General features: G+C 47.0%; 1 protein-coding gene across 3 annotated transcripts in view; it reads right to left on the bottom strand.

The window, feature by feature from the left end:
- LOC144127873 (sialin-like) overlaps window positions 1-22,346 on the bottom strand; it is a 125,314-nt gene extending 102,968 nt beyond the window's left edge. Inside the window, exon 1 of one of the 3 annotated variants that reach the window (XM_077660850.1) lies at window positions 22,044-22,346. In XM_077660850.1, the coding sequence (XP_077516976.1) occupies window positions 22,044-22,158 (115 nt within the window). In that variant the 5' untranslated portion in view covers window positions 22,159-22,346. Of the gene's footprint in view, window positions 1-6,851; window positions 6,880-22,043 lie in introns of those variants that run through there. The other 2 variants (XM_077660851.1, XM_077660852.1) reach the window with 2 other exon arrangements.
- Between the last annotated feature and the right edge of the window lie 243 nt (window positions 22,347-22,589).

Below are 22,589 nucleotides of genomic sequence, written 5' to 3'. Positions count from 1 at the left end.
TCCCGCTCCTCTCACCAGGGGCGCTACAGTCGGTGTGACGTCACACCAGCTGTGTAAAAACGGGGCCCCATCTCACGCCATCGCGAGGCGAGGCGGTAGCCACCAACGGCGGCCGAACTCCCGCTCCTCTCACCAGGGACAATTTTGGACGGGGACAATAACCCCAACATTTATTACGGCGTAACGCTACCGTACTTTAACGAACGCTACTGCAAGCACCGAGTGGGCATATCTTACGACGCGGAGAAAATGGAGTGTTACCGCACCGTCGGCCAATCGATACTGGAAGATTTTGTAATGGCCACGCTGGTGAGGGAAATGTTTGTCGGCATACACGGATTCGACGGATGACTTCCTCTTAGATGATTCACTATAAGCCGTAACACTAGCATAACCCAAGACTACCACCAGCCATACTACCAGCTGATCCGAGAATAACACACTATTGCTTCGCAATCACCAGGCTTAACCAAGCTAAGCCACGGCCGTTTTATTTACTTAAGATACTGCGGTCTTGAAAAACAAGATTATCGCAGGTGGGTACATAAATTTGTATAACACCAAAGGACAAAAAGAAAAAATAAAGCAGGCAAGAGTGGAAAGTTGGGCGAGTCGGTATTGATCCATGAGAAAAGGAGTGCAAAAACAAGACGACGGACGAAGACAGAACACACAGCACGAGCGCAAACTTCCGACTAAAGGAAAAAACAAAACCGTGTCGACCGGGACCTGAGCCTAACAACCGAGCGCATGCACCAAGGCTGGGAAGCGCAAAAAATTGTAAGGAAAAAATTCAAAAAGAAAAAAAGCATAAGAAGATAAAGGTTATTGCAAACCTAGAAATCTCAATTCACGTTTCGATAAGAATAGAGAAGGCTAAGGCTACTTTTTAGCAAAGTAGCTATCTGTGTAGCTTCAAAGTTTTCTCTTGTCAATTTATCTTTGCTTCTGGCAACGACAGAGCATTTATCCAGAAATAGCACGCGCCTGCACTCCTTGCAGTGCACTGCCATGTTGCTGCCCGTTAACGACTTCATGTTGTTGTTGTGTTCACGAAGCCTTTCGTTAAGGCGCCTACCGGACTGTCCCACGTACTGCTTCCCACAGGACAGCTCAGGTGGTTTTTACAGCCCCAGATAAACTAAGTGCCATTTGCAAAAGAACCCTGCCCGCCGCACAGTGTCCCCATTATCCGCAATGTAACATTCGTCACCGGAAAAAATTTGTTAAATGCACAGAGGGCATCGTGTACAGCATCCCGCTGTCCTGTGGGAAGCAGCACGTGGCACAGTCCGGTAGGTGCCTCAACGAAAGACTTCGTGAACACAACAGCGTGAAGTCGTTAACGGGCAACAACATGGCAGTGCACTGCAATGAGTGTGGGTGCGTGCCATTTCTGGATAAATGCTCTGTCGTTGCCAGAACCAGAGATAAATTGACAAGAGAAATCTTTGAAGCTAAACAGATAGCCTTCTCTATTCTTATCGAAACGTGAATTGAGATTCGTAGGTTTGCAATAACCTTTATCTTCTTACGCTTTTTTTCCTTTGAATTTTTTCCACTTCCCAGCCTTGGCGTATGCGCTCGGTCGTTAAACTCAGGTCTCAGTCGACACGGTTTTGTTTTCCCTTTAGTCGGAAGTTTGCGCTCGTGCTGTGTGTTCTGTCTTCGTCCGTCGTCTTGTTTTCGCGCTCCTTTTCTCATCTCACAAGGCGTCACCAGCAGCGAAATTACTACATCACACTGTATCGTTATCACAACATTAGAATATATGCACTATAGTCATCGCGCCAAGCATATAACACGTTATAATCAAGCACACTAAGTAAAATAGCACAAATTACCTAGGAAAGAACATCAAAAATTCGTCACTTATTGCAGCAGCGTCTCAAAATGGGACAAAAAATTCTGTTCCACTACATGACCAACAAGGTTGTTCCATTCGGTAATATTTCTAGGAAAATAGGAATATTTGTAGCAGTTTGTTCTTGTGGATAAAGGTTTTACGGAAAGAGAATGTTGCAGGCGTGTAGCATAACCACTAGAGTAACTAACAATTATTGACATGTCAATGTTGTAATGCCTGTTAACTAACTGGAAAAAGAATTTCAAGCGACAAACACAATTTCTATCAGTAACGGATGGTAAGCCACTTTTTTTTTAAGAAGATTAGCGATAGAGGTGCGGCCATAGGAATTATAGATAAATCTCACTGCTTTTTTTTAACCCTTTCTAATTTGCGAATATTTATCTTGGTATATGGGTCCCAGACCATTACGGCATATTCTAAGATTGGCCGCACAATAGTGTTATACGCAAGAAAATGTGTTTCAGGAGTAGCGAACCGTAGTGTACGCCTCAAGAAGAATATATTACGAAGAGCATTTGCCGAGACGGTATCAATATGTTTGTTCCAGGAAAGATTATTGGAAATCCATAGGCCGAGATATTTGTAGCATGTTACCTCAGAGAGTGCACTATCGGAAGTACCATACTGGTAATGAAGAGGATTCTTTTTAAGCGTTATTCTCATATATACTGTTTTATCAAAATTTATCACCATTTGCCACCTATCACACCAATGCATCACCTTCCGAAAGTCATTATTTAGCCTGATTTGGTCTTAAATCGAATTAATTTGCTAATAGAAAACACAATCATCATCATATAATTTAACATGGACAGAGAGATCAAGGCTACCTCATCTGTTCCATCGTACCAATGTCTAGGCATTAATTTAACTTGTGACCTCTCTTGGGCACATCACATATCTGCAATCATTAACGACCCTAATCGATGTCTTAGCTTTCTTCGTGTCATTTAAACTAGCTTTCTCCCCCAGTAAAACTTGCCACTTGTTAAACACTAGTTCGACCAAAATTAGGATATGCATGCATGATCTGGAGCCTGCATCAGTCATACTTTCTAACGCTCTTGAGCAGATACAGATTTGAGCTGCCGCATTTATTTACTCCAACTATAGCTATTACCCTACCGTATCTAACCTGAAGTCACAAGCTAACCTTCCTGCTCTCGTTCTTCGGCATAAAATTTTAAGACTGTTCGAGAAATTTGATCACTAACAACTATCCAAATATGTCACCATTTTATCGCATCGGACTTTGCAATGTACCAGCCACAACAGAAGTGTTTAGTTGCCACATGACCATACTACAGTACATCTCTTCTCGTTTTTCATTCAGACTGCGAAGGACTGGAATGATCTTCCCACTGAAGCCATGCTTCACTTCAATCAGCAACAAGAATGCCATCCAAAAAACCCTGCTAATGTATAACGTCACCCTCCTGTAATAACCCACACCTGAAGCCTTTGGCTCTAAAATTAAATAAAAAAATAATAAATTCCTTGAAAAAAATCTGTAATCACTGACTGCTTTGATCAATAAATCTGCATGGCAATAAGCGTTCTTCAAAGTTCTGCTTTAAGGTGTCATGCGTGCGCGCCGCTGTCAGATGAACCAGATGGGTCCTCTGGACACTCAGGGCACCAGAAGCCTCCTCTCTCCAAACACACACAGGCACACCCTTGCCAAAAAAAAGAGCTCACACTGCGTACATGCACACAATGTCAAACGATTACAGGCTCTATGGTAACACGAAGCAGGCTTGGAGCACGGTCTGCAACACCACACAATAAAAAGAAAGAAGAGAGTGGTTGAGCATAGCACAAAACAAAAAAGCATTCAGTTATGCGTTCTCGACTCATGATCATAGTGAAGAGTATCCTGCTATAGTGGCGAGACTTTTGAGTCGCTCACTCTCCATCATCATCACCCCATCTCTGGTGCCCTGTACATACATGAGCTCTGCCACCTGTCCGAATTAACTGAAGCGTGGCCAAACTGTTCTGAATTAATGACAGTTTTGTGCCATAGATCAGTGGATGTGTTTGATAGGACTGAATGGGGTGTATGAATTATCCAGTTTTCCAAATTAACAGGGTTCAAAATAATAAAGTTTTAATATAATTGGTAGTTGCTGGTACTGCATACAATCTGGCTGAAAATCATAACCTATGCAATATTCGAGTGCCACAAGGTTGCGATCCATTTCATTTTTCCTCCACTTTCGCTTGCTACCATGCATGCATAGCATTATCATTTGCTGTTCTGCCATATGGGGTAATTTATTTAGTGGTTGCTCACAAAATGCAACACCAGGATTGGTCCGCTAATGATTACAACCGCAGCCATGTTCACAAAGACCGTTTGGGAAAATTTATGCAGGTAGAATAGAAAGTCCCGTCTCCAGCTTAACACCTTAGCCTTGGACAAGCCAGGCTCATCATAAGCCCTCATTTCTGGCTCACGAAGAGTACAGCTTGTGTGTTTTCTGGCACTCTGCGTCGAGTAGGGCTTGTCCAAAGCATTTTTTGTGGTTTGCGGACAGATGGCAGCACCGGTACTAAATCACCATTTTGGTGCTATTTCCGAAAAAAAAAAATGTGTCAGTTTAGGGGTTGGGTAAAGAGCACAAGAGTTCCTGCTATTCTAACCCTGAAAAGTGTCAGTATATCACTATAGCTGACGTTAATTTAATTTTTTTTTTGTAGACAAAGGTGCACTAAAGAGGAATCTGAAATCGTCTTTTTACTGCGGGAGCTCAATCTACACTCTCAGAGCATTCTTAGAAACTTCAAATTATTGTCCTGTACGGCCGATTTCACTATTAAATCGAATTAAAGATTCTGGCTTCCGCCTTTTATTTGAACTCACCTCTGAAATGAGTAGGAGTCAGTCAATGTGTAGAGTTCTTTACAGCCAGCCAGGTGGCGGCTTCGCTTTCATTTTGTTTTTCAGGTTTCCGTGAATAGAAAGTTTCAGTCGCAGGTTACATCGGTCCCAACTAGGCCACGGAAATAAAAATATGCGTGGACTCTTTGTTCTTGCCGATCGCTACGTTTCCACCGTTGCCAGATCGGCAAGCCACCACGCGGCTGGCTGGAAGGCACTCCATGCATTGGATGACTCTTCCTCTTTTCAGAGGCAAGTAAAAAAAAAAAAGGCAGGAGCTGGGACGTTTAATTCGATTTAACAGGGAAATCGGCGACATAGGACAATAATTAGAAGTTTCTAAGTATGCTCGGAGCGAGCAGGTCGAGTTCCCGCGGTAAAAAGACAAGCTCAAAATCCTCTTTAGTGCACCTTTAATTAGCCAAACAACTTGCTCATGTTAACAGTACTTTTCATACTGTTTCAAAGCCATCCACAGTCCCACTTTCAGCAACACGGAAGCTCGCACTATGCTAAAGAAAATCTAAGCACAGTGAACTTACGAACAAACCAAAAAAGAAAGCCTCAGAACAGCATTTTTCGGCAACAGTTATCAAAAAAGGCACTTCTCTATGACAACAAACGAAGTTGGATCATGAAAGATAACTCACTATATTGATCACCTGTAGATGGTGTAAAGGCAAGCCATTTAAATCGAATATGTTGCATGCCCCCTATCATTAATGAACTTCATGCACATAAAAAGGCTTTACAGTCCAACGCTTGGCAAAACAGACTTGGCAAAACCTCTGCAGGGTTGCCTGTAGAATGGCCCGTTGAGTGTCTCCTCAACTGCGGCCACCGGCCCAGCTCACTGTGGGCTTCTCAAGTGGCTACAACTCAGCAGTGCTGACAAGAGCAGAGATAAGAAGCCATAAGAGGCATGTCAACAGCAGAGAACTAATCCTGATGTAAGCTGAGGCTTTTTGACAACAGCCCTGACAATAATAAGTGGACAAGCGAGCTGTTTCCTAAAGCACTTCGAATAGTGCTTTAATAAGGCCTTAACATGAGCACAAGTTAACTACTGGACAAGCAAATCCTATTATTGGGAGTGACTTGCTGCTGGGCCATTAAATCAGCAATTGGCGCAACAGTTAACCATTACCACTTCTTGCAATAAAATTCCAATAAGTCATGAGTTGAGTGAGTGAGCGCCATTATGAGCGAGTGAGTCCAGATGAAGTGTGGTCGAAATGAGTAAGTGAGCTCAGATGGGCTGTGAGTTAAAGTGAATCGCGAGTCTGAGCGAGTCCACATGAATTGTGAGCCTAAATGTGCGAGTTCATGAGTTCGAGTGACCTGGGCCTGTGTGAGTACGAGCTTGACAAGCCCACAGGTTGACCAAACTTATGTGATTGAGCCAGAGTGAGAACTCATAATTCTGCTCAGGTATATTAAGCTAAGCCAATAAAGCCTGGACTCGTTACTTTGCCCGAATGTTACTTTTACAGTACCGCTAACCTGTTCCCAACCAAGCACGAGACCACATCCCCAATTTCTGGTTGTCACTCTTTCAATGAGACAAGGTGAAATATAAAGTTTCTTGAGCACCTAGCAGTTAAATAAATGTATCCACTACATAATGACCAGACGTTCACTTCTACATTTTTTCTGCAAAGCTATCAGCACTTCAGTGTTTTAAATGCAGTTTTTCAGACATTTCTACTGATGGGAAGCCATCAAGACGAGTAATCCTTTTCTCGTTCCCAATTGAAAGGAGGACTTGAATAATTTTTCAACTCAGTAAACACGTTAGTGACCTCTTTCCCGTCCCAGTTGACGCAGAAGGTTTTGTTAGGTTCAATTCTTCATAAAGAATTATGCTTGGCGGAATTATGCTTGCCTGGGGAAGAAGACGAAGTGCTTCTCTTGCGGAACACATCTCGCCCGTCTCTGTGTTTTTCTGGACTTCTTACTGCACCTGTGGGGTCTACCGCCCCCTCCATCGCGGTGATGGATGTACAACACCCCGAGGATCCTCCCGGTTCCCGTTCACCCGCGAACATCGGTTCGCGGAAGCGAGGAAATACGTCGAGTGGTAGCGAGGACACAGACCTGTACTGCGCATCAGGTGACGAGTCCTCGGAAGACAGCTTTCGTCTTGTCCAGTACCGCAAGGCCAAACGAAGAATTATCAACTCATCTTCGGCGTCCAGCTCGGACACTGTGAAAACAGCTCCTCAGCGATGGCCTCACTCCATCCTGTTTGTGCCACAGAACGCTACCGACAACCTGTGCGTCCTCAACAGGCAAGCACTCTCCGTGTATCTAGAAAACACCGTGCCAAATGAGATCAAGGATGTTAGGGTAAACACTAGGCGAAACATCCTGGCAATCGATGTGATGCACCCGAGCGCACTGACCATACTACAACATGTAACGCAGCTGGGAAACATCCAGGTCCGATCCATCGTGCCAACGAATGGTGCCACAATAACAGGAGTCATATATGACATTGACAATGAAATATCTAATGCAGACCTACCAATTCTGATAAAACCAGCAAGTGATCACAACGTGATTGTGCATGTTGGTCGCCTCGGCAACTCACGTTGTGTGAGGATAACCTTCAAAGGCGACTGCCTTCCACCCTACGTGAAGGTCGGCCACTTTCGCCACCAGGTTCAACCATTTATTCCAACACCTATGCAATGCTTCAATTGTCAGAAGATTGGACATGTGAAGGGTGTTTGCAGAAATTCGGCCGTGTGCCCTCGATGTGCCGAACCCCACTCAGAAGACAACTGCAGCGCAACCACGTTGAAGTGTCCTAACTGTCAAGGTGATCACTGCGCCTCTTCCAAAGACTGTCCCCAGATCAAGAAAGAGATCACCATTCTTAAACAAATGGTGAGAGACAACTCTACCCACAAAGAGGCCGCTGTGAAAGTACGGCGAAGACGACGTCACCGACGAAGGTCTTCACGGCGGAAAACATCAAGCTTTCAGGAAAAGTCACCTCGTCAAGCATTATCATCAGCGGACGTTTCCAGCACTCCGAACACCGATGTTGGAAGGGTGACAACTGCCAGATCACTTTCCACAAAGGAATGGCCGCCACTTCCGCGTACACGACCGCCAGAAGAGCCGCAGAAGAAGCCGCCCCAAGTACAGCAAGGTGCTGTATCCGAGGAGTCGCGGAACACAGATGAGCAAGTGATAGCACTTATTAGGCCTTTAATGAATGCCATTCGCGTGCTGCTAAGCAACATGCACACACCGTCTGCCAGAAGTGCGCTTCAAGTAATGGACGCTCTGAGTCCGGTGCTTGCTACCCTTGAGTAGATCATGGCTCCACAGCCTTGGTCTTTTAGGGAAGAGGTCCGACAAGCAGCTATTTTTCAGTGGAATGCCCGCGGACTCAAAGCGCGCCTTTCGGATTTCCGTCACTTCGTGTACGCCAATATGTTTCCCATTATCGTCATTTGCGAGCCGAACTTATCGAACAAAATCAGGCTTTCTGGATATGAGTCATATATGTCGTCAGCTGTTTATGAAAACAGTAAGGTTTTGGTGTTTATTCGCCGTGACCTCACCTACACTCATCAGCCTGTATGTCCTAATGACAGTAATCAATATATATGCCTAAACGTAAGGAAAAAGAATCTGGCCTTTACTTTTGTAGGCACCTACCTATCTCCATCAAGTCGATTTGATTACAAAAGACTACAAGACATCCTTTCCTCAACTTCCAATCCCTGGGTCATCATTGGAGATTTCAACGCCCATCATACACTCTGGGGAAGTCGGATCATCAACGCCAGAGGCAGAGCTTTGGTATCTTTCGCCTCCAGTAATGAACTTTGGCTGCTGAATGATGGAAGTCCTACGTTCTTACGTGGCTCCACGTACAGCAGCTGTCTTGACTTGGCTTTCGTCTCACGAAGCCTAGTCAGACGTGCAGGGTGGTTTGCAGACATAGAGACGCACGGAAGCGACCATATCCCCACGTACGTCAAGATCAGAGGATTGACCGCTTCCAAAACACAGGATACGATCCAAAGAGTGGACTGGCCTAAATTTCAGTCTCTTATGGAAGCACACTGCGACGCCAATTCATCTTTAGACGTGGAAGAGGCAATCAAGAGCGTGGTGCAAGACACTACGTGTACTCTAACATGCTCCTCGAAACTTAATGATTTTGATGTGGAACTAGAACGACTACGAGCAATCCGACGACGTGCTGAACGAAGGTACCGACGTACGAAAACAATGGACGATCTACGGACCGCCAGGCGCACGCAAAAGAAGATACAGTGCCGGTTAGACAAGCTCGCATCGCAACGTTGGGCTGCCTTCTGTGAGTCGCTAGATCCATGCAAGCCTTTATCGCAACTATGGAGAACTGTGCGCGGGCTGCGGACACTTCCTGTACAGCGATTCCCATTCAAGGCGCTTGCCCTCTCTCAAAAGAGATCGGAGATTGACGTGGCAGAGGATTTCTGCGCCAGATTATCCGGCCAACTCACAGCTACCAACATTCCATCGCCTTCGAGCAGCTAACCGCCACCACGTGATTTCCGGTTGGATCTACCATTCTCGATCCACGAACTTAAAATCAACCTCGCAATACCTGGTATCTCGAAAAAAGCTGATCTGTCATCACCAGCCCTTAGACAGCTCACGCTACTACATTTGTACGAGAACTACTGTGACTCCACGCATATTTACACTGATGGATCTGTTCTTCCAAGCAGCTCCGCGGCGGCAATCGTCATTCCAGCGAAAGCTACAACAATCAAATTTAAGACGACCCACACGACAACATCGACGGCAGCAGAGCTCGCAGCGCTCTTAACTGCCCTTCATCACATTGGTGATGAACCGCCACACAAATGGACAATATTCTGCGACTCGAAGCCGGCACTGCAGTCTCTACTGTCACCTCTACGACGCGGACCGCACGAACAACTAATCTTCCATATTGCAGAGACGTTACACCATATAAGTGATGCCGGCCATGAAATAACGTTCCAGTGGCTTCCAAGTCACTGCGGGATTATCGGCAATGAACGGGCGGATCACGCTGCCCGCTCGGCCCATACTGAGGAGCGCCACGTCCCAATTCCTCTTTCTAGAACTGACGCGGCACGGAAGCTCCGCCTACTTGCTCGGCAGTGCACAGAGTCGCAATGGAATGAGCCACATTTAAGAAATACGCGACTGTACTCACTTGATCCAACATTAAGTCTTCGAGCGCCATCACAGCTTCGCCGTAGAGACGCCACGCTTCTATATCGACTTTGGTTGGGTGTTGCCTTTACTAAAGCCTATGCCTTCCGCATAGGGATGACCGACACCCCAACCTGTGACCACTGCGGCCATGAAGAATCAATTGGCCATATATTGTGCTCCTGCCCGCAGTACAGTCCACAGAGGGCATGCCTTAGCCACGAACTTGACCAACTGGACGACCAACCGCTATCCGAAAAAAGAATTCTGCAACATCGCAAGGACCTACCGTCGCAGAAGAAGGCCGTGCAAGCGCTTTTGCGCTTCTTACAATCTACCGGGCTGTGTGAAAGACTAACTGGAACACCTTGTGTGTGTGTGTCTCCATGTGTGCATGTTCCTTTTTTTTTTTTCCTTTTTTTGCGTTTACCTCTCTGTCATCTTTCTAACCCCTATCCCCCATCCCCAGTGTAGGGTAGCAAACCGGAGACTCACATCTGGTTAACCTCCCTGCGTTTCCTTCATTCTCTCTCTCTCTCTCTCTCTATGCTTGGCTGTTTCAAACTACACTGAAGAATTGGGGAAGGTGGATTTCCAAACGAATTTCAAAATTGAAGCAGACATTTTTACTGATCATTCTAGGAAATTTTTTGCTTTTCACCTCTCATTACTTTCCAGGTGTAAGCTTTAGTAATCACGGGGTCGTCTGAAAGAACTTGTACTGGTTCTTGAGCTGAACCTGTACTTAACCACGTTTCTAGCATCATATGAAAAAAAAACTGATTTCCTCACAAAAAAAAGAACCTTTAGCTAAAGGCCTGCCAATTTGAGGATGATTATCCACAGATAGTAGGACAGGTGCAGCCTGACAGAAGGAACAACAACATTAAGGACTTTAGAGCTAAGTGGGATGAACAAGGCTTTAAGTTTATATCTGAGACCATCTGCAATTTCTGCAATAGTGCTTGTTGTCTGGCAATGAACATGATTACAGGGACTATTGAATACGCAGTGAGCAACTCTCAGGGCGATTATGGCACGAGATTGTGACGTCATTGTCCGTGCACTCTGAGAGAAGCGTCGCCCTCCGAGGGACACCTGATCCCCTTCGACCCATCCCCAACGGCGCCATCGGCCTTCCCGTCATAACAACCGCGGATTCCTAGAAGTTTGGCGGGTGCCCTTGGTCGGCTGTGTGAGCAGCGACGACGAAAAACCGTTGGGCAAAGATTACCCAGAGAGAGAGAGAGAAAGGAAATCTCCGGAGAGACGTGGCGGGGGCAGCGGAGACAAAGGAAAGAAGTCGAGCAGAGACGGGCGAGGCGAACGGACGCAAGATATCGTGCTGGTCTATAGTCAGCGAAGCCGGACCTCAGCGTCCGTAGCAAACTGACCGCCAGCCGAAACGCCCAAGAGTCCTGTGGCCTCGATCCGTCAAAGCACCGCCAGCCGAGAGACGCCGGGAAGAGAGGCAGACCGCATACGGGAGGCCCCGGCATTGCTGAAAAGAACTAACCAGGCGACCAGTGCCCAAGACATTTTCCCTGCCTTCAAATTTATCGACCCAGACATGTCGGCGAAGACGGTGGTGGGGAATGCGGCGGGCGATGCAGAAGACAGATGTGCAAAGACCGCCAGATGGCTAAAGAGGAGAGGCTGCGCGCGGTGCCCTATGCAACCGCAGTCTTCCCTGCGGTTTGCGCCGTGCTCCCCCCCATCGGTGTGCGAAGACGGGTTTGTTTGTGCGTTTGTGTGTGCAGGCCGACAGGCGACCTTACTAGCAGCGGACACGACGGGCTGCGTAATGGCTCGAGGTGGCGGAGGAGGTCGGCGGCTGGCACCAGACGGGCTGACTGCAGAGAAGCGTCGCCCTCCGAGGGACACCTGATCCCCTTCGACCCATCCTCAACGGCGCCATCGGCCTTCCCGTCGTAACAACCGCGGATTGCTAGAAGTTTGGTGGGTGGCTTTGGTCGGCTGTGTGAGCAGCGACGACGAAAAACCGTTGGGCGAAGATTACCCAGAGAGAGAGAGAGAAAGGGAATCTCCGGAGAGACGTGGCGGGGGCAGCGGAGACAAAGGAAAGAAGTCGAGCAGAGACGGGCGAGGTGAACAGATGTAAGGTATCGCGCTGGTCTATAGTCAGCGAAGCCGGACCTCAACGTCCGTAGCAAACTGACCACCAGGCGAAACGCCCAAGAGTCCTGTGGCCTCGACCCGTCACAGCACCGCCAGCCGAGACGCTGGGAAGAGAGGCAGACCCCGGGAGAGCCGAAGCAGCCGCGGCCCGCCGACGCGAGACGATTGGAGTGGAGCCCCGATCTGCTGGACCTACAACCAGAGGCTCCTGAAAGCCAGCGGCGAGCGGACCACCAGTTTCGCCTTCAGGCAGAGAAGAATAAATATTGTTTTGCCGGGTTACCGCCTTGTTGCCTTATTTCTCCTCGCTTCAGCAGGACTCGTAGATTCTGTGACTGACCCCCGACAGGTGGGAACGTCAGAAGTGGTGGCAGCGGTGGGATCTTGCTGAAGTTTTAGTGCGAGACCATTTACCCTTGCACCTGAGGAGAAAGGGGCCAACATGTCGCTACAGGAATCACCGAGTATTCATGAAGGGGTGATAGGAGCAAATCAGATGCTGTTGGGAGCTGTGATTCCATCATTCACGGGGAACGACAACGGTCCCAAATTAAGAGATTTTCTCCAAATTTTAGAGCAGGTTGGTAATCTGGGTGGATGGCAGGAGAAACAGTTAATCGGGATGGCGCGGTGCAAGATGGTCGGGGCGGCTCTAGACTGTGTGGTTGGATGAGGAGGTGGCTGGCGTGACTTCGTACAGATCGTTTAAAGCGCTCGCGCTGAAACGATTTGATACTGAGCCGGCGTACAGGAAGTTTGAGAAGTTTCTGAGCGCAAGGCAGAACGCTGGTGAGAATGTGCGCTCGTTCGCGAGCCGACTGCGTAAGCTCGGGGTGGAGGCCTTCGGGGACGTTGATGGCGATGAGGCGTCAAAAAGTGAAGTGAGACGCGAAATCCTTAAGGAACAGCTGACCTCTATTTTTCTGAATAGGCTCCGCGATCCGGTGAGGAGATTTGCTCTGTCACATGATCCCAAGAGATTCGAAAAGGCTGTGGAGGTAGCGTCTAGAGAAGAGCTGTTAGAAAAAGTGACCCGCACGAACACTGCTATTGTCCGACGTGTAGAAAGCAGGGAAGAGATGAGTGAGCTTAGTGAACGTCTAGATCGGTTGGAGAAGCTACTCGTAAAGAGCATTCGGGTACGTGAAGAGCCTCCATCCAGGCAGACGGGAAAATTCAATTGACGCGTCGAATCAGGCGCGTGCTTCTCGTGCGGCAGGTCCGGGCATACCTCACGTTGTTGTCGTATGCGTCAGGTATCGTGCGGACGTATTCCAGAGCACATGGCCTGTTACGAGCGGCGTACGGAAGAAGGCAAGGGCAGCCGTGAAGCTGTTGAGGAAAGAAACAGAACCTCTACTGACGGCCATCACGAGCGAGGGCGTTCAGAAGCGGTAGTGAGCCTATGCGCGGGCAAAGCAGAAGGGCTGCGCGAGGCAAGGGAGAGCAATCGCCATGCAGATGCGCTCAGCAGTGCGGCGGACGCCAGAGTAATCGATGTTCCCTCTGCGAGTGAGCGAACCCGCCTGTACAAGGAGCAAAGGAAAGATCCGTCTGTCCTAAAATTGATAAACGTGTGCTACAGCTCAGAAGGAAAAGAGTCGGGCTTTTATCATTTGGACTCATGTGGTATGCTCCGTTACAGAGACAAAGCGCACGGGGCCGCAGACAGAGCTGTTGTCCCTTTGCAAATGAGAAGGGAAGTTGTGAGGTTATGCCATGATATGGAAGGCGGAGGACATTTAGGCTTTCAAAAGACCCGTTGGGCAGTTAGTGAAGGCTATTTCTGGCATGGACTGAGACAGGATGTGGCAGAACACTGTAGAAACTGCCAGTGGAGAAAGACACCGAGGGTTAAAGAATTGCATGGACCACCTCCTGATCTTACGTAACATTTTCGTGGGCAGCATGACGTAAGGGGAGTCTGTGAGTTGCTGCGACCATTGAACAATGAGAATGACTGACTGGCTACACATTCTCGTCTTAGTAGCAAAATTTTGTCTCTGAGCTGTCATGCGTGAATGACTGGTGATTTACAATAAGAGCGGACCTGGATTTGTTGTTTTGTTTGGTTATATTAATTTGATCTGCCTGATGTAGTTACTGGCCCGTTCATAACGTGGTGCTATAAAAGATGGAGTTGAGAACTCTGTTACGAACAGTGTGCTGTGAGAGTGACGTGAATGCAAAATTTTCGTAGAAAATTTCTTTGTAAGAAGAGGGGGTTGTGAAGAGCCGCATCGGAAGGCCCCTGCATTGCTGAAAAGAACTAACCAGGCGACCAGTGCCCAAGACATTTTCCCTGCCTTCAAATTTATCGACCCAGACATGTCGGCGAAGACGGTGGTGGGGAATGCGGCGGGCGATGCAAAAGACAGATGTGCAAAGACCGCCAGACGGCTAAAGAGCAGAGGCTGCGCGCGGTGCCCTACGTAACCGCAGTCTTCCCTGCGGTTTGCGCCGTGCTCCACCCCACCCCCCCCTTGACCGGCGCGCAAAGACGGGTTTGTTTGTGCGTTTGTGTGTGCAGGCCGACAGGCGACCTTACCAGCAGCGGACATGACGGGCTGCGTAATGGCTCGAGGTGGCGGAGGAGGTCGGCGGCTGGCACCAGACGGACTGACTGCAGAGAAGCGTCGCCCTCCGAGGGACACCTGATCCCCTTCGACCCATCCCCAACGGCGTCATCGGCCTTCCTGTCGTAACAGCCGCGGATTCTTAGAAGTTTGGCGGGTGGCTTTGGTCGGCTGTGTGAGCAGCGACGACGAAAAACCGTTGGGCGAAGATTACCCAGAGAGAGAGAGAGAGAAAGAGAATCTCCAGAGAGACGTGGCGGGGGCAGGGAGACAAAGGAAAGAAGTCGAGCAGAGACGGGCTAGGCAAACGGACGAACGATATCGCGCTGGTCTATAGTCAGCGAAGCCGGACCTCAGCGTCCGTAGCAAACTGACAGCCAGCCGAAACACCCAAGAGTCCTGTGGCCTCGATCCGTCATAGCACCGCCAGCCGAGAGACGGGAAGAGAGGCAGACCCCGGGAGAGCCGAAGCAGCCGCGGCCCGCCGACGCGAGACGATTGGAGTGGAGCCCCGATCTGCCGGACCTACAACCAGAGGCTCCTGAAAGCCAGCGGTGAGCGGACCACCAGTTTCGCCTGCAGGCAGAGAAGAATAAATATTGTTTTGCCGGGTTACCGCCTTGTTGACTCATTTCCCCTCGCTTCAGCAGGACCCGTAGACTCTATGATTGACCCCCGACAGGTGGGAACGTCACAACTGCAATCTTATGCGGGATATATTAGTAAGGTGGAGTACAATATGATACATAATACTGATAGGCAACAAGGAGACAATATAGCAAGTATACAGAGTTTAATACAAAGCAACAACTGAAACAAAATGAACCACGGCAAACAGAAACATAGGAGTGCTTATAGCAAGGGTCATAGATTGAGGCACGAGCAAAAGAGGTTTAGAGAAGGCAGTAAAACAGTGTCATTTTCTAGCTTATTCCGTTCAGTAATAGTCATGGGAAAGAATGAATATTTGAAGCAATTATTTTGTGTGGAATAAGCATCTATTGTTAGTGCGTCTCTGTCATTTAGTGTATCCTGCAGAAAAGGAAATTATATGCAGGACCGGGATGCAGGACCGGTCAAGCATCCAGGAGGCTTTTTGCCTGCCATCCTCGACATTATATCTGAATGGTGTAATGTTGGAATAAATATTTGAAATAAAATGAAATATGTGAAACGCCTACTGACCTTTGATAAAATAAAATAAAGACTGCCTCCGCCTGTTATCGAGCCAGCATGAAACTAGCCCACTTCGTTTAATTGGAGTGTGCTTTAACTCAGTGCACATGAATTGTTCTCACAAGTCACCATCGTTATCATCAGACTGACTACACCCATAGCATGGCAAAGGCCTCTCCCATGTTTCTTCAATTAACCCTGTCCTTTGCCAGCTGCGCCCACTGTATCCCCGCCAACTTCTTAATCTCATCTGCCCACCTAACTTTCTGCCATCCCTTGCTACGCTTGCCTTCTCTTGGAATCCACTCCGTTACCCTTAAGGACCAGTGGTTATCTTGCCTTCGCATTACAAGGGTGAAACTGGCAAGGATGCTGCACTCAAAAGACTTGCGCACTTCAGCTTGGCTGTGACACTGTGGGTCTCCCAATTTTCCTAGTAAACAACTTAAGGTGTCAAGAATATTGTAATTTTGGTTAATTGGAAAGACATGGAAGAGGACTTTGCCCTGCAGTGGGTGTAATCAGGCTGATGATGACGACGACAGTTTTCTGCAAACCAAATATACATAAAGAAATAAAAGACTGCGTTACTATGCTTCAGAAATTTGCACAAGGTTAATCGTGCTGAATCAATTCTTCTGCATGACAGCAACTATTCCAATTGCCAATTTTCACTGCTGTAGTGCTCCAACAGTGTTAAATATCCCGGCCTGTATCTTGATTCTGACATATGAAAGTCTTTACAAATTTATCATTTAATGAAACGACTACATGCTCTTTCTGTGCGGCTCTATACACCACACCTGAAATTTTGGGTTGGAGTGTATAAATCTCTTAGGGAAAAATCCATCCGTATTTCAGTGCTTGGTTCATGTGAGCCTTGCAATAACAACAAGATTACTGAGTAGAATCCACACTAATTTATTGTATGGAACTGCTCATTGGAAATCCGAAAACACCACCAGAATGATTGAAGCAGGAGTTGGTCCGCTCCATGGCTTATATAAGAAGCTATTTTTCAAAACAGTTCAAACACACAGACAAACTAGAGTCACTTAGGTAAATGCTGCATTACCAGGTCCCGAGGATTTACACTAACCGTGAGAAAAAGACAGGAAAATTTTATATTCCTTACTACTCTAACCAGACATGTTGCTGTTGGGCTGAGAGTCTGTCAGGGCTGCAAAATATGGATTGAAAGCTTGGGCTATAAATCGTGATGAAACAGAAAGCAGCCCGTTGTTTCAGGGCAAAGCACTCACCCCTACCTTCCTTGCAGGTCTATCTGGCTCTATAGGCACTCGACCGTAGGCTGTACAAGCTACAAACAATGACGAGGTGTAGGTTTTTGAGCAGGGTAGTCAGCCACTCCAGCGCTCTACACAAGGGTGATGCAGACTTTACATATAGGTCATCATCATCATCAGCCGCTGACTACAGCCACTGCAATACAAAGGCCACTCCCATGTCTCTCCAATTAACCCCGTCCTGTGCCTGCTGCGGCCACCCTATCCCCGCAAACTTCGTAATCTCATCCGCCCACCTAAATTTCTTCCACCCCGTGCTGCGCTTGCCCTTAAGGACCATCGGTTATCTTGCTAACGCATTATGTGCCCTGCCCATTTCTTTACTTTGCCTATGATGTTATTAACTCTTTCCTTAGAGCAGGATAGGATAACTGGCAATTTCAGGGTGGTATGCAAGTAAATTTATTAACCCATAAATTTAAAAATTTTGCTTTATTGCAGCACATCACAGTGTATCTAACAGAGTGCTCTTCTTAATGACTTAAGATGAAAAACAGGATATGTATCACTAATAAAGAAAAAAACGTGCAAAATTTGATGGTGTTGCACGAAAATTCACAAGAATATTAGATATAGTCAGCCAGAATTTTGAAGAATATAAAATATAGAATATATGTATGATGCGTTAACTCAGAAACAATTATTCAGAGCTACAGAACTGTTAATGCTAAACTTTCTGATCAGTAAAAAAAAAAGAAATCAACTGCTTGAGCGAAGCTGTTTGGGCTACTCCAAAGTACAGTGCCAAAGTAGAACCTAGGCTGTTTTGTTCGCAGCATACGTGGCACCTCAAGAGAGGCTTGAAAGGCAACGAAACGAAATTACACATGGGCACTTGTCGACAGTTCCGGCTGGGTGGACCTTTGTCTGAACTAAACTCTGACAAATCGACATCATTTTTTCCCACAGAGCTGTCGCTTGCATCTAAAAAGTCAAGCGTCAATGCTGCTGAATCACGAGAACACTGCCGCTGCTGGTCAGGGTCAACGAATCAAGAACTCATCCACTCAGATACTAGCATTTGTCTCCCCTTTTTTTCGTGCTGTTCTTTTTTTGTATTACTGTGTATATTGGGCCTTGATGCGTGGGTTCGTTGTTTAAAACTGCATTATTATGTTTATGTGCTGCCTACATTTCCTGCTGCTCGTGCTTTATTTTTGTTTTCTCCTTGTTAGTTGATACCTACACTTTTTTTTTCTCTTTCTTCCGAACTAGCATTTTTGATCACAACTTTCCCACTTCTTTGCCTTCACTTGTTGGCACTACCATAGATTTGGCTATTTCGATACTACTTTTTGTTTTTTGTTCGAGGCTGTGTCACCTAGACAACTGCGAGACCCACCCCAGCTCCGAGCAGAGATACTGGCTGCCTCGCAGTTCACCAGATGGTGAAGCCTCTAAAGCTGGCTATTCCACTCACCTCGATGAAAATTCTGCATGCAGCCGACCGAAGTTTTTCAAATTCCAGACAATCTAAAGTTCCGATGTTAAATTATTTATCGGAAAACACAGAATATCATAAGCTGCCTTGTGGTCGGTGATTGAGCCCAAATAGGCCAATAGTTTGCGCATGTGAATTTTTTGCAACCTGGATAGCCAAATACGGAACACGTGGTATAGAGCAGCATTCCTAATCCAGAAATTTAAAACCTAACAACCAGGAGGGATCGACATTTCCAAAGGAAACTTATAATCTCTCCAGTACATTGCGACGCTGATGTAATTCTTTAAAAAGATCTTGCATGTGGTCCCAGCAAAAAAAATAAAAAATAATAATAATAATAATAGTGTTTTTCAGTGCTGCATATAACCTCATTATGGGTTTTTCGACCCTAATCCTCTCCCTACTCTTACTTTTCTCTTCCCCCTTTTGTTTTATTATTGATTATTCTTATCTACTTTTACCTTAGGCTCTACACCTTCCGCTACCATTTCTCGCCCCCCCCCCCCCCCTCCCTTTCCACTCTTTTTCTGCACCCTTTTCCTTTTCTTTTGCTTCCCACTATTTAGTTCGGCCTGAATGCTCAATTGTGTTCTAGTTTACCCAGATCAGCCCAACTAGTTATACCATGCTACCTGTCGCAGCTCCCCATGTGTGGGCCATCCTCTTTGGAGTGAAGGCCCTATTTCATCATCACCATCAGCCTGACTACGCCCACTACCGGACAAAGGCCTCTCCCATATCTCGCCAATAAACCCTCTCCTATGCCAGCTGTTGCCACCCTATCCCCGCAACCTTTATCTCCTCTGCCCACCTAACTTTCAGCTGTCCCCTGCTACGCTTCCCTCCCCTTGAAATCCACTCCGTTACCCTTAAGGACCATCGGTTATCTTGCCTTTGCATTGCACTCCCTGTCCAAGCCCGTTTCTCCCTGTTGATTTCAACTAGGATGTAATTAACCCATGTCTGTTCCTTGGCCCACTCTGCCTTCTTCCTGTTTCTTAACGTTACACCTATAATTTTCCTTTCAATAGCCCACTGCGTAGTCCTCAATTTAAGTTAAGACTCTATATAAACCACTCCAATGTTGAATGTTTCACCTATACGATAAGAAGCCTTTTGTCAAACGTTGGGAAGTTCTCTGAGGCTTCCCCCTCCCTTGCTAACTTTACGTTTGCAAGATACCCATCTACCTGCCCTCTCTCTAGCATAGTTTGTAGACAGTAACTTAGCATTAGAGTTCACGTTGGGAGCAACGTGGGGCCATTCTGTAGCGGTGAAATGGAGACCACAGAGCACTTAGTTTTGAGATACACAGAACTTTGTACCGCTCGTCCCGAGGGAACAGTGACAGATATAGAGGGAGCGCTGGAGAAGACGGACGAATGGACGAAAGAAGCTTTAGTAGGACGTTCTTGCGGGCTAGTTGGTTCATAGTTCCACAAAGATTATAACTGCGCAAAAGAAGAGAACATAGGCAACAAGGAACACACACTGCACCCATGGTGTTTTGTGTGTTCCTTGTTGCCTATGTCTTCGTCTTTTGCGCAGGTTTAACCTTTCTGGATGAGAGAAGCGTGGCTTTAACAAAGAGGAGATTAGAAGATCGATGGAGGAAGTCAAAGGATGGGTGAATTTTCAAAAAACAGTCAAATTAGACATTTTGAAAAGGGAAAAGTGAAAAAGAGGAAAAATTTAAGGGGTGGGAAATCGTAGGCCAGGTGGTGCAATCTGCTGCCCAGTACACTAAGGGTAAAGCCATTATCATCCATCCATCAAGGAAATTTGCTGATTGATTGAGATAGATATGAGCTGCTTGAGTTCAACAAGGAATGTGAAAAAATTTAAATAAAAAATCAGAAAAAATGTGAAACATGTAGATGTCTGCACCGTCACAGCATAGCGGATACCTGCAACTGTAGCTGGCGGTCCGAAAATGGCAGCTAGTGGACTGACAACTGCAAAGAAACTGATTTAAATGCACAGAAGTTAACAGAAGTTGTCACAAATGTGAAATCTAATGCCATCGCATTCCCCATAGTATTTTGCCCTTGGCAAACCCCCCTGACAGCTCTCAAAAGGCGTTGCGGAGCTCCAGATGCGTTGGCTTTCCTTTCTTCCTGCCTGGCATGCAAGTAAATGCAAGGCCCCTCAAGAAATACCCAAGTTCAATTAAAAATGAATGGTTGTATAATGAAACAGCCTGCTGCGAGCAATTACATTGTGCACCGAGTATTTAGACTAATGACAAATAGCCCATTTGGCTGCCATTCCATTCCACTCTAAACATTCTGCCTCTTAGCCAATTATCATTTATTGTTTATCGGGCTATTCATCGTGACACAGAACTTCGTCTTCCCCAACCATTATTTTAACAATACTAATGAAATTAGGCTTTCTGAGAGTCTTAATCTGCTCCTTCCAAAAGTATGCACTACCAATGTAAAATTCTCTGCAATATTCACTGGTATAACGTTATGGAATTCCTTAACACATGAAAAACAGTTCCATTTTTCTTAACCGTATTAAAACAACATTCAGCCTTGTGAATCAAGATTTAATTTTTACGTACCATGATGCTATTTTTTGTTACTCTGCCATTTTTATGCTCCACTCATGTTGCTCCTTGCTGCATTTGTACGTGTTATTTTATGTTTCTTTACCAACGATGCTGTTATTACCGAGACTTTCTAGTAGAGCATGAAAGACAGTGTTGGTGCAGCTGAAAAAGGATCTACACAACGTTTACAGCTGTCTCCTGTAGGCGTTTCTGACAAGTTACAGAGAGGAAGGCGTGTTGCAGTTTTAACCGCAGTCTTATATATTCCTTTCTCCAAAAACTCCCTTTCGTCACCCTCGGGTGAACCGAACGCTGAACACGCTCTTCAGGGCAGCGATCTCGCACGGCGCCTCGATCGTTACATATGCGTGGGTGCAACGACCGCGCGCAATGTTTTCGCCAACATACGTGTACCTCAACAATTAGAAATATGAACTGACCGCCAGATCCCCGCGGGACACACGAAGAAAAAGCCGCCCGACGGTTGAAATTTGTGATGCAATACGTGGGCAGTCTCGCAGAAGCAGGTTCGCGCACTGCCACCGGGAAATCGCAACTGGAAGCTTGATTTCGAAAACCCCAGACGGGCATGAGCAGAAGAATGTTCAGAACATATGGTTGCTTAGCAGAGCGCAGTATCCGTGGCGCCAACTTCCGTCCGCACGAAAACAGACGGCGGAGAGCCACGCAGCGGAACGTGGCATATGCGCGCATGTTACACCGCAATACCACGGTGCTTAGCGACGTGCTTGAGGGCGAGCAGCACTGAGAACAATGCCATTCTACGCGGAAGACCGTTTCCCCGCGCAGTGCACTTTTAGTACCACCAAGGCGCGCGCTGGAACTGGAGGCGCGGTGCGAGCCGCGCGCGCTTACGGCAGGGGCTCCTCTTTCGTCCCGGAGGGTTCTGGCCGCCGGCCAAGGGGGCGTAGTGGACACGCTTGTCGGTTTTCTTCTTTTCCGACACATCGCAGACCAAGGTGGCGGTCATCGCACCACCGCATAGCAAGAACCGCGACGCCGAAAGCTGCTGTCATACACACAGCTGTCACGACCGTCCCGTCACGTGACGCCCGGCTGTGCTCGCTAGCCTTGGCCTACCTCTGCAGGCTTCCGAACTCCGATCAACCGCGCTATCGCAAGAGTATCAACCGCCGCCATATTTAAAGGATCTGTTACATCATTGGTTGCGGGCGGGCCAATGGCAGTCGGCGAAATGCGAACGGTGGGCGGGGCCGATCAGAAGCAGACGACTCTTGCCAGAGTCATTGCGATATGAAGGCAAAATGTTTACATTAAATGCGTCTTTCTTTCCAGGACAATGATTTGTCTTGACACATGGCGCTCGGCATCTCTCATAATTTGCAAGTCACCTTCATTTTTATGCAGAAAATAGTTTAAAGAAACAGAAACTACACCGGT

This window comes from Amblyomma americanum, chromosome 4, assembly GCF_052857255.1.
Source record: "Amblyomma americanum isolate KBUSLIRL-KWMA chromosome 4, ASM5285725v1, whole genome shotgun sequence".
Classification (NCBI taxonomy): Eukaryota; Metazoa; Arthropoda; class Arachnida; order Ixodida; family Ixodidae; genus Amblyomma; species Amblyomma americanum.
The sequence above is the reverse complement of the archived record's forward strand: the minus strand, read 5'-3'. Positions and strand labels throughout refer to the sequence as shown.